At 40.8% G+C, this 13,669-nt stretch overlaps 1 protein-coding gene across 5 annotated transcripts in view; it reads left to right on the top strand.

The window, feature by feature from the left end:
* The window catches only part of GLIS1 (GLIS family zinc finger 1), a 184,048-nt gene that overhangs the window by 83,622 nt on the left and 86,757 nt on the right, over nt 1–13,669 (top strand). For all 5 annotated transcript variants that reach the window (XM_058842733.1, XM_058842734.1, XM_058842731.1 and 2 more), the window contains exons 3-4: nt 3,404–3,602; nt 9,426–10,527. In XM_058842733.1, coding sequence (XP_058698716.1) covers nt 3,404–3,602; nt 9,426–10,527 — 1,301 coding nt within the window. The remainder of the gene's footprint in view (nt 1–3,403; nt 3,603–9,425; nt 10,528–13,669) is intronic.

Here is a 13,669-nt window from a genome sequence, read left to right as displayed (position 1 = left end):
GATCTGGAAGTCCTTGTTTAGGATGTCTCGTTCTAAGATCTAACTGAAAATACCAGTGTTACACTTGTGTAGTCTGTAATGGCATCTGTGGCTAATCACTCCTAAACTTCTAAAATGTTTTTCATTCTCTTAAATTGCATCCATAATAGAAAAATGTAGACCCAAACTCATATCCCTGCTAATAGTGGTTCACTAAAGCAAAGAAGAAGCCATGTTTTTCCACAATGCATAGAAAATCTGTCTCCACAGATTTGGAGATTTTGGCAGACAAAGTTGGGCCTGCCTTGTAAGGGGTATAAGAACGACTCTAGTATCTATTTCCCATCCTTTCCTTTCCTTTGCTACTCTTCTACCCCTAAGGCTTGGAGTCCCAGGATTAAGACAGTCCCTCCCATTCACCATAGAGAATGGCATGACAGGCACAAAAAATTTAGGCAAAGTGTTGATTTTGTTGTTATTGTTGAAAATGTCAAAGATGGCCTTTTTCATAAATCACTTTGAAGACTGTGTGTTTTGAAGCACTCAGTTAGTTCATTAGAGTTTTCAATCAGCAGCACAGTGCTGTGCATCTCTCTGGATGGGGTTAAATGACTGACAGTGTAGGAGTTGTGGCAGTCACTCCAAACATTCAGGGGTGTGGAGCATTCAGCGCTCATTATATGGAATGAGATGTTGAGCACCTTCTCCCCCATGGTTTGCTGTGTTGGCAGCTTTTGAGTTAATAATTTCCTCTCAGTGGAGGGATGTGATGGCCTCTTCTACCATGGATGATTTTCACTTGTTTGAGAAAATCTGGTACTGTTTGGTCTTTCACTTGTCTCACGTGACTCATCCAGCTGCCAGTAACAGCGTTCCATTTCTCAGTGTTGTCGTGGTAAATTTTGGACATCACATCCAAACAAAACCAAGAATGGCAATTTTTTTTTTTTTTTTTTAACAAGAAGTAATTAGAGAGAATGAACAGTAAGGAAAAAAAAAGGCAAATGGCCTAGTTTGGTCTTTGCCACAAAACCCACAACTCTCTGGGGATATCTAGTATGTTAGGCAAATATTTAAAATCTGTCTCTATTTCGAATGTGAGTCATTTCAATTAGACATCTTTCAGTTATTTCTTCATTGGTCTTAATTAGGTAAACTCTAAAGCACTGCAACATGCGTTTCTTGTTGAATAATTACCCTTTTGGTAAGTTTTCTTGCTCTTATCTTCTTAGCCTTAATAGCTAATTTTGTCAGTAAGGGTAAAGCCTTCCTGAATGGTAAATAATGTGTTCCCTAGGGAAGAAAGAGAGCTATTGCCCTTTGGTAGGGGTGTTTTAAATGTTGATCTCATTGTTGGACAAACAGGTTTACCTTTGTGTAAGGAACTGTTCTGTTTTGTTCTAGGAGAATTTACCCCTAACGAGAAATGTAGGGCTGACCCTACAGGTTCTGACCTGAGCTGTCCTTCCTGAGGTGTGGAGCCTCATCACAGTCCATGGGAGCAGTTCTCACGTGACTTAATCTGGCATAAATCAAGAAAAAACTCCCCCAAAGTCAGTTACCCCAGAAAGAAAGAAGCACGATATCCAAAATTGAGCTAACTTGATTACTCATATGGAAAGAATTGCCTGATTGCAGCCTTTGCACACTACTGTATCAACTCCTTCCGTTCCCTCGTGAACACTTAAATGTGAAGATATAAATCAAAACTGCAGGACACAAAAAGACAAAAGTTACCTTGATGGATTCCACTTCCATGAGATCCTTCTGGAAACCATTCTGCTTTTATTAGATTTACTCTCTGTAAATTAGGATTAGTTTTTTATATGGATTTATGGAATGGCTATGGTATAGTGCAAGCGGGGTGAACCCTCTGGTCCAAGGCAAGGGAGTGTGTGCTCTTTTCATGTGTTATTGGTAAGTTACAGAATGTAGGTTAAAGGCCCCTTGATACCAGTGAAAGAAGAGATCTGGTTCCAGACATGGAAAGTGCTTAAATCTTACGTGTGCCAGCCAGTGATATTAATATTGTATAGAACAGCCAGTTGTCAAAGGGCCAGATTCTGTTCTCAGTTACAGTGGTGTAAAGTGGACTTTTTCCCTTTTCTTCAGAGGTAATGAATTCGCTTTCACATGTGCTTGGACACTTGAACACTTGGGCTGTCTGTGTTTGGAGATAATCTCACAGTTCTTTTTTTAGTTGCTGTGGGGGAAAAAACCCATGAGCTGCTGCTGTTGTTCCTTGTCCATCGTTGTTCCAGCTCACATGTGGCGAGCACATTTCAGAGGCTTTGGTGCAAGTGCAACTGCACTCAGGGCACTGTTGTGCAAGTAATTTTTGGTTCTTACTAATGAATCTGTAAGGTACTTTGTGAAGGCAGATGGATTGGCTGAAAGAAATTCATGGATTTAGCATAATTGTTCTGTTCCTTTGCAGAGAGTGAATATGTTCTCTGATTTAACAGCTACAAGTGAAGATAATTATTTTTGACAGCACAGGGATAGTGTTCATGTTATTCTAGGAAATCTCTGTCTTCACACAAACAGGTATTAGTGTGTGCTACAGTTGGTATTGCTGAGCTTTGGTGGAAGCTTCAAGTTTCTATGTTTTGATAATATGATAAAATTGGTAAAGTACATATTTAGAAAGCCCTAATGAATTTCAGACTTGTGTCATTTGGGGAGTGAAAGAAAGTGTTTTATTACAAGTCCAGTATAAATCTTAAACACTTTGAAAGGATCTACACTGTTTTGGAGGGAAGATACATCTTGACTGTATTCCAGATAATTCTGCTGTTGGAAAGAGAGGAACTGTGAATTTGGTATTGTAATATGATTGATTTACCATCTTCTCTTGGTGGTGTGGCCTTTAAAAACTTATTCACAGTGTTCAACAGTGTATTTAGATACCCTTTAAATGTGATGAATCTACCCCAATTAACAGTCAAAAGTCTTGTTATACAGTCCTGCTAAGGTAGGTATTAACCCTGGAGTTAAATTATGATGGGTTAAAGCCAGAATAGGAATGGAATAAATCCTGATGGAGCTGTAGACTCCAGAGGATATAATGATAATTTATGTCACGGTTACACACAGGGCAGAGCTGATAGTCAGAAAGGCCCACAGTAAAATGAAAGGCATCCAAAGTGATCTTCTTAAACACCTCAGTTTAAACCCACCAAATACAAATGACTGTGCAGAAGATGTTTCATTTCTGTTCGATGAGAAATAAACGACCATAGTTCACAGATCCAAATTCCTAGGCGATTAATTTTTGCTTCCTTGTGAAACCTTTCATTTCCACTGCCTTGTTGTAAATACGGGAATTTTGGAAGCAAATCCAAAATGAGTTTACAGAGTAGCTGTCAGTGGAGAGAATTCTTAGTCAAAGCCTTACCTTTTTTTTTTTTTATTTTTTTGACAGTGAACGGTGGCTACAATCACTGCAGTTTGATCTCTGAGAAGAAGAACATGATGGACATGGAGATGACGAGTAGCTCGGTGCCTGTCTGCAGGCAAGGTCTGTTCCTCCACACAGGGAACTCCCTGATGCGAGACCACGCGCTGTCCCGGGAGAGGCTGCTGCACGTGGGCCAGCTCAACTTGGCGCACTCGGATCTCAGGTATCACTCCAGGTTTTACCAGCTCGTGCCCTTGGCTCCACCCCAGTGCCATGGTGTCACCAAATTACTGCCTGGGAGGCAGGGATGACACTCCCAACCCAATGTCCCCCACACAGTGATTTGGCGTGCCACCATCAAACCTACAGGAAGCCTGTGCCACTTTTATTTCTACAGCATTTCCCTTAATGAAGTATTTGCAGAGTTCCCATATAGCCACATCCTTGATATTTGCTTTTAAGTCCGTAATGTGAAAATTTTGTCTCTGGTTTTGATGTATACACTGTAGTTGAGTATGCTATGAACAGAATCTCTATTTAAACATTTGCTATAAATTAATTATATGAAAACACAGAACTCCATTATTTTTTTGTTGTTGTTGCAATTTTAACATTACCAGATTTTAAACAAGTACCCTAAACAGACATCCATTGTGAATAGAAACCTGCTACAAATTAAAATCTGTCCATCTGTTTTAATTATTCTGCTTTTTGGCAGTGGGTGCAATAGGAATAATCTTGACCTTTTTGAAGAGCTGTAGAAGAGAAAAACCTCTTTAAAGTTGCTTTATCTTAGGTACTTGGAATATTTGGCGCTCTGTGGATGGACCTATCAACCTGAAATTTCCATAGTCACAGCAAGGACAAATATAGCTAGTTTGGTCTTGAAAATCTGACTGTTCCTGATTTCATTGTACATATTCATGCCTTGTTTCTCCTTTTCAATTTACTGGTGGGCTAAGAACATCGGTGTTTTCAGGAAGGGGAGGCATGGTAATGTGGCAAGCAAGTGGAAAGACTTTTTTTGCATGTTTGTTTGCTTGAAAAGGATAAATGATATCCATGCCACAACAAAATAATCCATTATTGCTACAAGGATTTGTAGGTGCCTTTGCAGCAGGGTGTAAATCTGCTCCCTCCTGGTTTCTTTATGGTTCAGTGTGGGACTGGTAGTTATCAACCTTTTTTTTTTTTCATTCTGTCAGTGAGGACAATTATGAAACAAAGATAATTAGGGCAAGAGCAAACGAAAGGAGGAAGAGAATACTCTGCTTAGATCTTTTTGAATCTTTTTGTAAATTTTATAATGAGGAAATGACAGATACCTTCATGCCTGGCATCACAGTACCCCACCCTCAGAAACATGAACCCCGTCCAGCCCCCATTTGGAAGAGGATTCCCAGAACAACATAAAGGATTGTCTGCTGCACAACATGAGAAAGTAGCAGGTGATAGGCCTGATTCCCTCTCCTCTGCTTTGTGGCATGGTCTAAAGCCTTGAGACTCTGCTGCCTCTAAATTTGGAAATGTTTGGAGAATATCCTGAAGGACATTACAGGTTGTTTTGTGTCCCACTGGTCATGCTCTGCTTGTATGTCCACCTGGCTAATAGTGCATTTGTCTGCATGGGATTTGCAAGATGAAGCCAATGCCCAGCTCTGCTGTGTGGTCCTCACAGACACAATATCTCCTTATATCACAGTGCCTTTCATGAGACACATGGCACAGAGCTAAACTTAGGCATTTGAGAGAAGGTGGACAGCATTTCAGACCATTTCTGTTTGTGGTGTTTGTGCTGCTGAAGATTCTTGACAAGCAAGTAACAGAAAACATAGTCTTTCCCTGAAGATCTGGGAACAGGAGAATGTGATGCCCAGGAGAGGAGTGAAGGCAGTGGGAGCCAAGGGTGCTCTGTGCCTCCCCAGATCTCAGCCTTCTTCAGAAGATGGATGAGAGAAGCTGGGCTGGAATTCAGATAGTGGAGCACACGGACATCAGGGCAAACTCTCATTGGTTGCTCTGCCCAGCTCTAATGACCAGCACAGAAATAAAGGGAGACACAGAGTCAGATACCTCTGGGTAGAACTTTGAACGACTGTGCATTTCTAGGCTATGGAAAAAGCCGAACAAACCAGGGAGCACCTCCCCTAGCAATCAAAAATCTCCCTCAGGGTTTGGATTGCCTTTGTCCTTTTTTTCACTTCAATGCATTGAAACTTGTTATCCCTTTCAGCTTCTCCCTGAAATTGTTTTCCCTTGGCATTTCTATTTTAGGGATGACCACCTTAGTCCAATAATCATGATCCCCGTTTCCCCACTTCGTTAATAACTTCTAAGCTGTGCAGCATACTTGCTGCTACATTCTATCTATGAATGCAATGTGTGTGGGACTGGAAAAGTCCCAATACCTTCCTCACCACAACTAGAGGCAGCACACAGCTAATGCTGGCCTTTTGTCAAATAATCCATTATCAGCCACGGCAAACCCGCCCACACTGCGCTCAGTGCTCGGCATGTAAAACCCAGGGAAGACATCAGAGCACTCGGATAGTGTTGCACGGGGTCCCTGGATGTGCAGCAGAACAATCCCTTCCAGCTTCTTAAAACTGTCAGTTATCACCGGGTGCACATTTCCAGTGGCAATTGAAGGCTTGTATGTTTTGTAAATAATCCGGAGATTTCAGATACAGTCATCTTTTCCTCTGAGGGCAGTTGGGAACTGCAGCGCTTCTGGCATGGTGCTACTGGCCTCGTGCTCTGGCTCCAATTACCACGTAAGGGAGTCTCTTAGGAAACACTGCCTCAGTATCCTTTGAGAGGCTGCTGTTACTCTTCAAAGGCCTTACACTCAGCTTTCATGAGCTTAAGCAGCAACTCTGTTCCCTTAGACTGTCCATCCCTGGTGCATGGATGCTCCCTTTGAAGAGAGGCTTTTGGGGTATTTTCTTCTGCTGACTCTCTTTCCAGGATTGGTTATCTGGAAGGCCCCCAGAGCTGCTGTGGTTGACCCGTGTGTCCACAGTGCTCCTTGCACTGCCCTGCTCTCCTTTGTCCCTCTCATCTTACCTGTTTATTTCATATACATTTATATTTGGCTACTGTCCAGAGATGGTGAGATCCTTACAGCCAGCACAGCCTGTGGGTACCAGGCCTGGAATCTGCTCCGTGGCTGTAACATCAAGATTCCAGGGGCAAAGAGTCAATGGGTATGAGGGGAGCTGCCCTGCAAGCTGCCTGCCAGACACCTTGTGTTGCTTCTGCTTTGGTTTTGTTTTTGTGCCCCTTCTCCCTTCAACCCCCACCCAGGACAGGGATGAATGAGCAGGGCTTGCCTTGGAATAGTGATGGCAAAGTTCTGCCAGGAATACAGGAACTTTGTATTAATGCAACCTTGACATCAGGTACCCCAACACTCAAACATCAGGAAATTGAAGGAATGTGAGATTTCTCCCAGCAGAGTTAACTAAATTGGGATGTAAAATGTATATAAATATACAGTGCCACAGAGAAAACTGCAGATCCTGAAGAGGACTAGGTTCTGATCTGCACAAGCAGCCTGTGCTTATCATTTTGTAGGGAGAGAATGCATAAGACACATCTGTGGCAACTGGAAGCATGACTTTAGTCATGCTTAGTTTTGAAGTAAGGCATTCTAGTTTGCCTTGTGGTACAAAACTCTTGTGTATCTCAGAATCTGCACTGCCAACGTCACATCAATAGAGCCTTAGAGACTCTGAATAAGATCCTGTGCTGGAAATGCGGGTCAGTGTTCCTGAGGATAGTGGAAATCTGGTATTTCTCAGAACAGGGATGTTTGTATCCATCCTGCAGGTACTCTGCACTGACTCCAGCTTAGTCAAAAACCAAACTTCTTTCATAGATTTCTGGCAAGATGGGAGCTTTACATAAAGCTTAATAATACGACACCAATTATCACAGGCTGAAATGTAAGGCTTGGGTTAGCTTTATATGATGTAGGAAATGTGTTGTGTTTACTTTAGCTGAGGCTTTGAGACCACTAAACTATGATACAAACTGAATTACTTAGAGGAGTTCTTGTATAGCAGAAATCAAGTAATAGGAAATGCTGTGCCTGGCATGGCATGCTGTAAAGCCTGTTTCAGAAAGAGTTTAAAACACTAATCTTTCTACTGAGCAAACACAGCAGGGTTTCCCAAACATGTGCAGTAAAAGTACACTTATGCCACATATTTTACAGACATATGGTTTTGTAAATGTTAAAAAATAATGTATGAATGCTGTTGGGTTTGTTTTCTTAAAATATAAATTTACCATCTGCAGAAACAGGTGCTTGAAGTTTACCCTGAAACCAACTGTGCAAACCTAAAGGGAAAAATTAAAAACAATGGTTATGGAAACCTCTAACATTTTTAAATGTACTATTTTAAAATTTTTGGTGGCAAACGAACAATCTGATTGTTATGTATCAGTGAGTGGTGGGGAATTTAACTTCTCTCATGATCTTAAAGTGTTGGGTTTTTTTTACATTAAGCCCTATTGGAGCTTAGAAACGTGTCAGTAGTGAATGCAGTGTTTGCTGTTGTGTGTCTCGGACAGGTGCCAATTTTTGACAACCTTAATTTTATGGGAAGGAAGTATTTTTGAAGCTTTTGATTGTTGTTAATTTTTTCCTTCCCTTTTTGTTCTTTTGAGAGCTATTACCAAGGAAGTTGTAGAAGTTATCCCATCTTAATATTAGTGTTGGATTAATGGAAATAATAGTGATAAAATCATCTAAGGTGTAAAATAAATGCAGTTTGTTCAGCAGCTTCATAGTTTAGTGTATGAATGTCCAAAATAGTTTTATGTGCACGTGTTTCATGCTTTAAAATGTATCAGACCTGCCTTAGCTGTGGTGTCACACACAAGCTGCCAAATGGCTGCATTTTCTTCAGCTTTTGTGGTGCTAGCATCAAAAAAGCATAAAATTCATTTAAGTGGAACATGTCAGCTTAAGAGCCAGGGGGCACTTCTCTGGAGGGTTTATTAGCTCAGGTACAGCTTTCCTGCACACAGATGTACTGTTTCCTCTCCTTGGTCTGGCACAATGAAGCCATAGGTTAAACCCTCCCATGCTTTAGGGATATGTAAGGAACACCGTCTGCTCCTAAGAAAAAGCACACAGTTGGATCATCCACAGTAAATGTTTATAGCCCAGATAAAATGTTTTATTTTAAGCCATAAACCAGTTGCTAACTGCTTGGAAGAAAATGTTAGGAGGAAATGTTTCTTCATGCAATGCTTTTCTTTTGAAAAGTGTTTTGTGGAGGTCCTCAAGGTTCTGCTTCCTCAATGAATGGATTCAACACACATCAAAACTGATGAAAAATGACTTCTGCAGAAAAGAACTGTGATTTACAGTCCCATGCACTCTTTATTATGAAAAATGGAGATGGGAGTACATAGGCTGCCATTTTAAATTTACTGGCTGTGAACTTTTTATTTTGTGGAAGTAAATACTCAGCTGATCTCACATTGATTCTGGAGTGCTGGTTGAAAGCAAGCAGTTCTTTTGCTGTATTCCTTTTTCCTCCAGAGATCTGGCTCCTTTTTTAATTTAGCAAAGGAAAGCATGTCTCTGACATGTAACCAAAGCTCAGCTTTTTTGTGTCAACAAGAATGCCAAGGCATTTTCTCAGTGTGCTCTGAGGAAAATGACAATATTTGAATAATTCAGAAATGCCCAAAGTTCTCAAACTTCATTCTCAGCTATTGTTTTGCCCAATCTATTATGCACTGAAAGCCTCAATTGTGATTGATGAACTGCCTGTAGCAGTGGAGGGAAGATTCTCTGTTCCATGTGTAACCCAGTGTGTAAAATTAATCCTGAATAAAATGGTGGTGTCTTTCCACAGGTTGGAGAGGAAGCATTGCAGATTTTTTTGGTGTAATTGCTGCATTAGATAGGCAACATTCAGCAGAGAGCAAGTGCTTCTGTTCTGCAGGGCTTAACAAATGTTGTGTATTGTACAAAAATCATAAACCCTGTGGTGGTTAGCGATGCTTAATGAAAACTGTATTGCAGGTCACCCAGGTTTCAAGACTCAGTAGATTCTGCTGCTCCATGCCTGAATGGAAGTCACCCGGCTCAGCACATTAAACAAGAATGCCCCAGTGATTATAAGGTTCTGTCTGAGGCTTCCACACATAGGAGGATTACAGAGGGGATGGAGCTGAGAGCCTCTGGTAGTCTGCATCCTGAACTAGACCTAATGAATAATAGCTTTACAAATTCACTTTCATCCTACTTGTTTAATAATGAACACAGCTCCTCCCTGGGTCCTTTGTCACTTGGCACCCCTCAGCACTCGGCCAGGCTACAAACAAGCAACCTGAAGAAGAGATGCATCTCTGTTGTGCCGTCTTCAGCTGAAGGAATCGATATTACAGCGATCATCCGCACGTCGCAGACGTCACTGGTCACCTGTGTGAATGGACTGCGAACTAACTCAGCTGGCATTTCCTCTCATCCTGTGGAGATCAGTCATCACAGTGCTCAAAAATCCTCTCAGCCCCAATCTTGCTCTCAGCCTGGAAACCCTTGCAGTATTCCCTCCCCTCCAGCATGTCTTGTACCTCTTTCCGCTGAATGTGACAGAGGTGACTGTGAGCAGATACAAATGCAGCAAGCCGAGGAGAATGGCAGCCTCAGCCTTATGATGAATGGTACGAGCCTTCCTCACCAGAACTCCTCGCACAGCACCCAGAAGGTGAGTTTCTTAAAACAAGAACCAGCTGATGATTATTCCTCCACTGCTGATCTTTTTCGCCATCACCAGGGGCTGCCTCCCCCTTACCACCTGCACCAGCAGCTCAGCCAGACCCCAGGGACATTGCCTCACCTCAACGCCTCCATGTCTCCCAAGTCCCTGCAGCCCAGCGACGGCGATGAGCAGGACCTCAGCAGTGGCAAGCAGGTCTGTCAGTGGATTGACTGCAGTGCCACTTACGACCAACAAGATGAACTGGTCAGACACATAGAAAAGACTCACATTGACCAGAGGAAAGGAGAGGACTTCACTTGCTTCTGGGCAGGCTGTGTCCGCCGCTATAAACCCTTCAATGCTCGTTACAAACTGCTGATTCATATGAGGGTTCACTCTGGAGAAAAACCAAACAAGTGCATGGTAAGTCTGGATTATATTTGTTTGAATAGAAACATAGCTGCTCTGCTCTCTTTCTTGCTCTCTCTTCGATCTTACTCCAATATAATTGTTGTGCTTTCCTGTAACTTAGTCTGTAGCAGGCTAAAGGGGAGTTGGAGAAAACCTTAATCTAGAAGGAAATGATTGAGTAAGAAATACTGTAGTTCTTGGAAAAGGGATTCGGTTTCCTTATATGAGAGCTTAACTTTTAATACGGTGCTTTGTTTTTTTAATATTCATTAAACCACTAATAAAGTGATGATCAAAGCACGCAGCCGTCATTTAACGTAAAACAAAGTCACTGAGCCTCGGGTGACATTTTTAATCAAGAAACATAAAACACATCTAATGAAATTCTTTTCATTCCTTCAGCTGAACAATAACCCATAGAGTTGTGAGTGCAAAAGTTTCAAACAGCAATTTAGACCAAAAAAAAAGAAACTTGGTAAAGGATTTTAAACAGTTAAAAGAATAAAAAGAATATATTTAATTACATTTTCAAAGGTTGTTAGGGGCTTTTTTAATTTGCGAAACAGAGCTTTAAAAATAAGTAAAAACCATTGTTCTCTTCTGATCAAGAAGATGTAAACAACAGCAGTGTTCCAAAAAGAGGATCTTGGGAATAACACCATCTCTGCATCTGCCCACCATGATGACAATATGGCCAAACTAAAATAAAAGTTAATGACTTCCATTAAGCTTTCCACATGTTTGAAACAACAATGATATAAGACCCTGACTGAAACAGATGAAGCAAAACAAGTTTGACATCAGCTTCCAAATTGGGCCATGAAATTTGCAAAGTCTCATTTGTAACACCCACACGCGTGTGCACACTCACACACTCACACAGACACACACAAAAAAGTGCAGACAAAGGGAATGCTTATGGCAGCAGGTTGGGTTCCTGACAGGCAGAATTTTCAGCTATATGTCTATTTTATTGTTTTGATCATAGCATGATGCAATGGAAAATGCATGTAAGGGATGTTAGATCATGACAGACTTTTCCATGGCAGGCTGTGGCTTTCTATGGAGGAATAGGAAAGAATTTTTGTAGAAAAAGCTTCCAGGCCTGCAATGGATATGGTAGGGAGAAGGAAGAAAACAAGAGTATTCAAAACGTGTTGCAGAGGAAAATTTTATCTGTAAGCAACTGTCCTGATTATCTTTTTACTTCCATTGGATAAATGAAAAACATTATCTTAATGTCTAAAATTAAGTGGGTATTCCCAAAGATAATCCTGGAAACAATGCATATACTTAGAGAATACCATTGAATTGTCCAAGATAAAATGGAAACACTCTTAAGACTTATGTGTTTCTTTTTGCTTTGAAAGCAAGAACTGAGTGGTTCTATTCCAGAAGTGACATTTTCTAAATGTACAAATGAATTTAACTTTCCCTGAATAGATTTCTTTTAGTTATAAATTATCAAAGGATAATGCAAGTTTGCTTCTTTACAAATGAAAGTGTAGGTAAGTAAATTGGAAGCATACTTAAAACATGAAGCCCTGATTAGTTTCCTGTGGTGCTGAAAGATCAGTAGACTCCATGGATAAGGGAACTTGTCTCCTTTCCTGAAAAATGCTTATTTAACAGGTATGGTATGGCAGATTTCTAATGTTGCATTCCCATTCCTACAGAAAACTTGGTAAACTAGAGATATTAAATGCTGTAATGCCTTAGAAAATGCTAAAAATGTCCTACTTTCAATGAATTTCATCTGCACTAAAGTACCGGCTTTTGATAACACATCAAGGTTTTGTGAATATGTTGGAAAAGCCTTTGCATCTGGTATTACAGACAGTCTTTATGTCATATTTATATAGCCTTGGCATGTAAGTATATAAAGATCTCTTTTACTGGAGCAGTTATTGTAGTTGTTCCCATACATGGAATGGCCCAATCAGGACTGGGAGCTCTACATTGCTGAGCTTGAACTTAACTCTTCTATTCCCACAGTAAGAGCCTTCCGCTGTCAGCAGAGGTATTGTGTGTTAAATGTTGCAGTCTGGAATTCTGCAGGGAGTGGATCCAAGAGAATACACAGAAACCACAGAGTCTTCTTCACAGATTTCATTTTCTACCCTGAAAAGAGCTTGATCTAGCAGGGGCAGGAGCGATCCAAAGCTGCAGCACAGCTCCTTGAAGTTATTAATATCAAGTGGGGATTATTTGCCCAGTGAATTCCATTCCACGTGAAACAGGGGTTGCTGTGCAGTGATGTCGTGTCATTTTAAATGATGGCTTTTCTTTTGATGTGGTAATAATTGTGCTGTTATTCCTGCAAATTAAGATGGCAATTGATTCTCTGTCTATAGAGGTCTGAGATTTTGTTTCGTTTTTGCTGTAGCTCTGTTAAAGTACCTTTGCGTCTCTTGGTATTTGTAGTGGAGATTTTCTTTCGCTGTTCACAATTACCCATTGTACTTTCTTTTTAAGCCCTTGATTTTGCTCTTGCCTGTAAGATTACTGCCTGACTAGGTATTGAACTGCTCAGGAGAAGCTAACAGTGAGCACGCTGCCCTCATACATAAAAGTACTTTTCCATGTAAAATTATTAATTTCTTATGACAGGCTTTGCTACTATGTACTGTAATAGACAAAGGAATTTTGGAATTCAGGCTACTTGAGAACAGGAAATACATGAGACATTTTGATTGAAAAGTAAATGGTTCACTAAAACTGCAGTTAATCCTTTTATTATCTTTCCAACAGCAGTTTCCACAATACTTTCATGAGGTAAGCTTCCTTCAGTCCAACTGTAACACTCTCATCGTTGCAGCTGGTTTGAATTTAGCGAGCCTGCTTCTTTCTTTACTACAGACAGGCGACAGGCAAAACAGGATCTGGTGTGGAGCACTGCTGATGTTTCGGGTCCATATTCTGCTCACTGTGTTCCATTGCCAAGACCGGTACTATGAGTATTCTGTTTTCATATTCCGTTAAATATTCTAATTAAGCGGTGCCTTCTCATCGTTGTGTCCCTCAGTTTTGGTTTTTCCTTGGGCTCTGCAAGTAGTCTAAAGGAAACTACCTAATCTCTTTGCAATATCCTGTTATGTTTCATACTTAACTCATGTTATTTTAGTTTTATTAAATTTGGGGTTCATCTGCATTA

The sequence above is a fragment of the Poecile atricapillus genome, chromosome 7 (assembly GCF_030490865.1).
Source record: "Poecile atricapillus isolate bPoeAtr1 chromosome 7, bPoeAtr1.hap1, whole genome shotgun sequence".
NCBI classification, from domain to species: domain Eukaryota; kingdom Metazoa; phylum Chordata; class Aves; order Passeriformes; family Paridae; genus Poecile; species Poecile atricapillus.
Note: the sequence above shows the minus strand (reverse complement) of the source record. Positions and strands in the feature narration are given on the sequence as shown.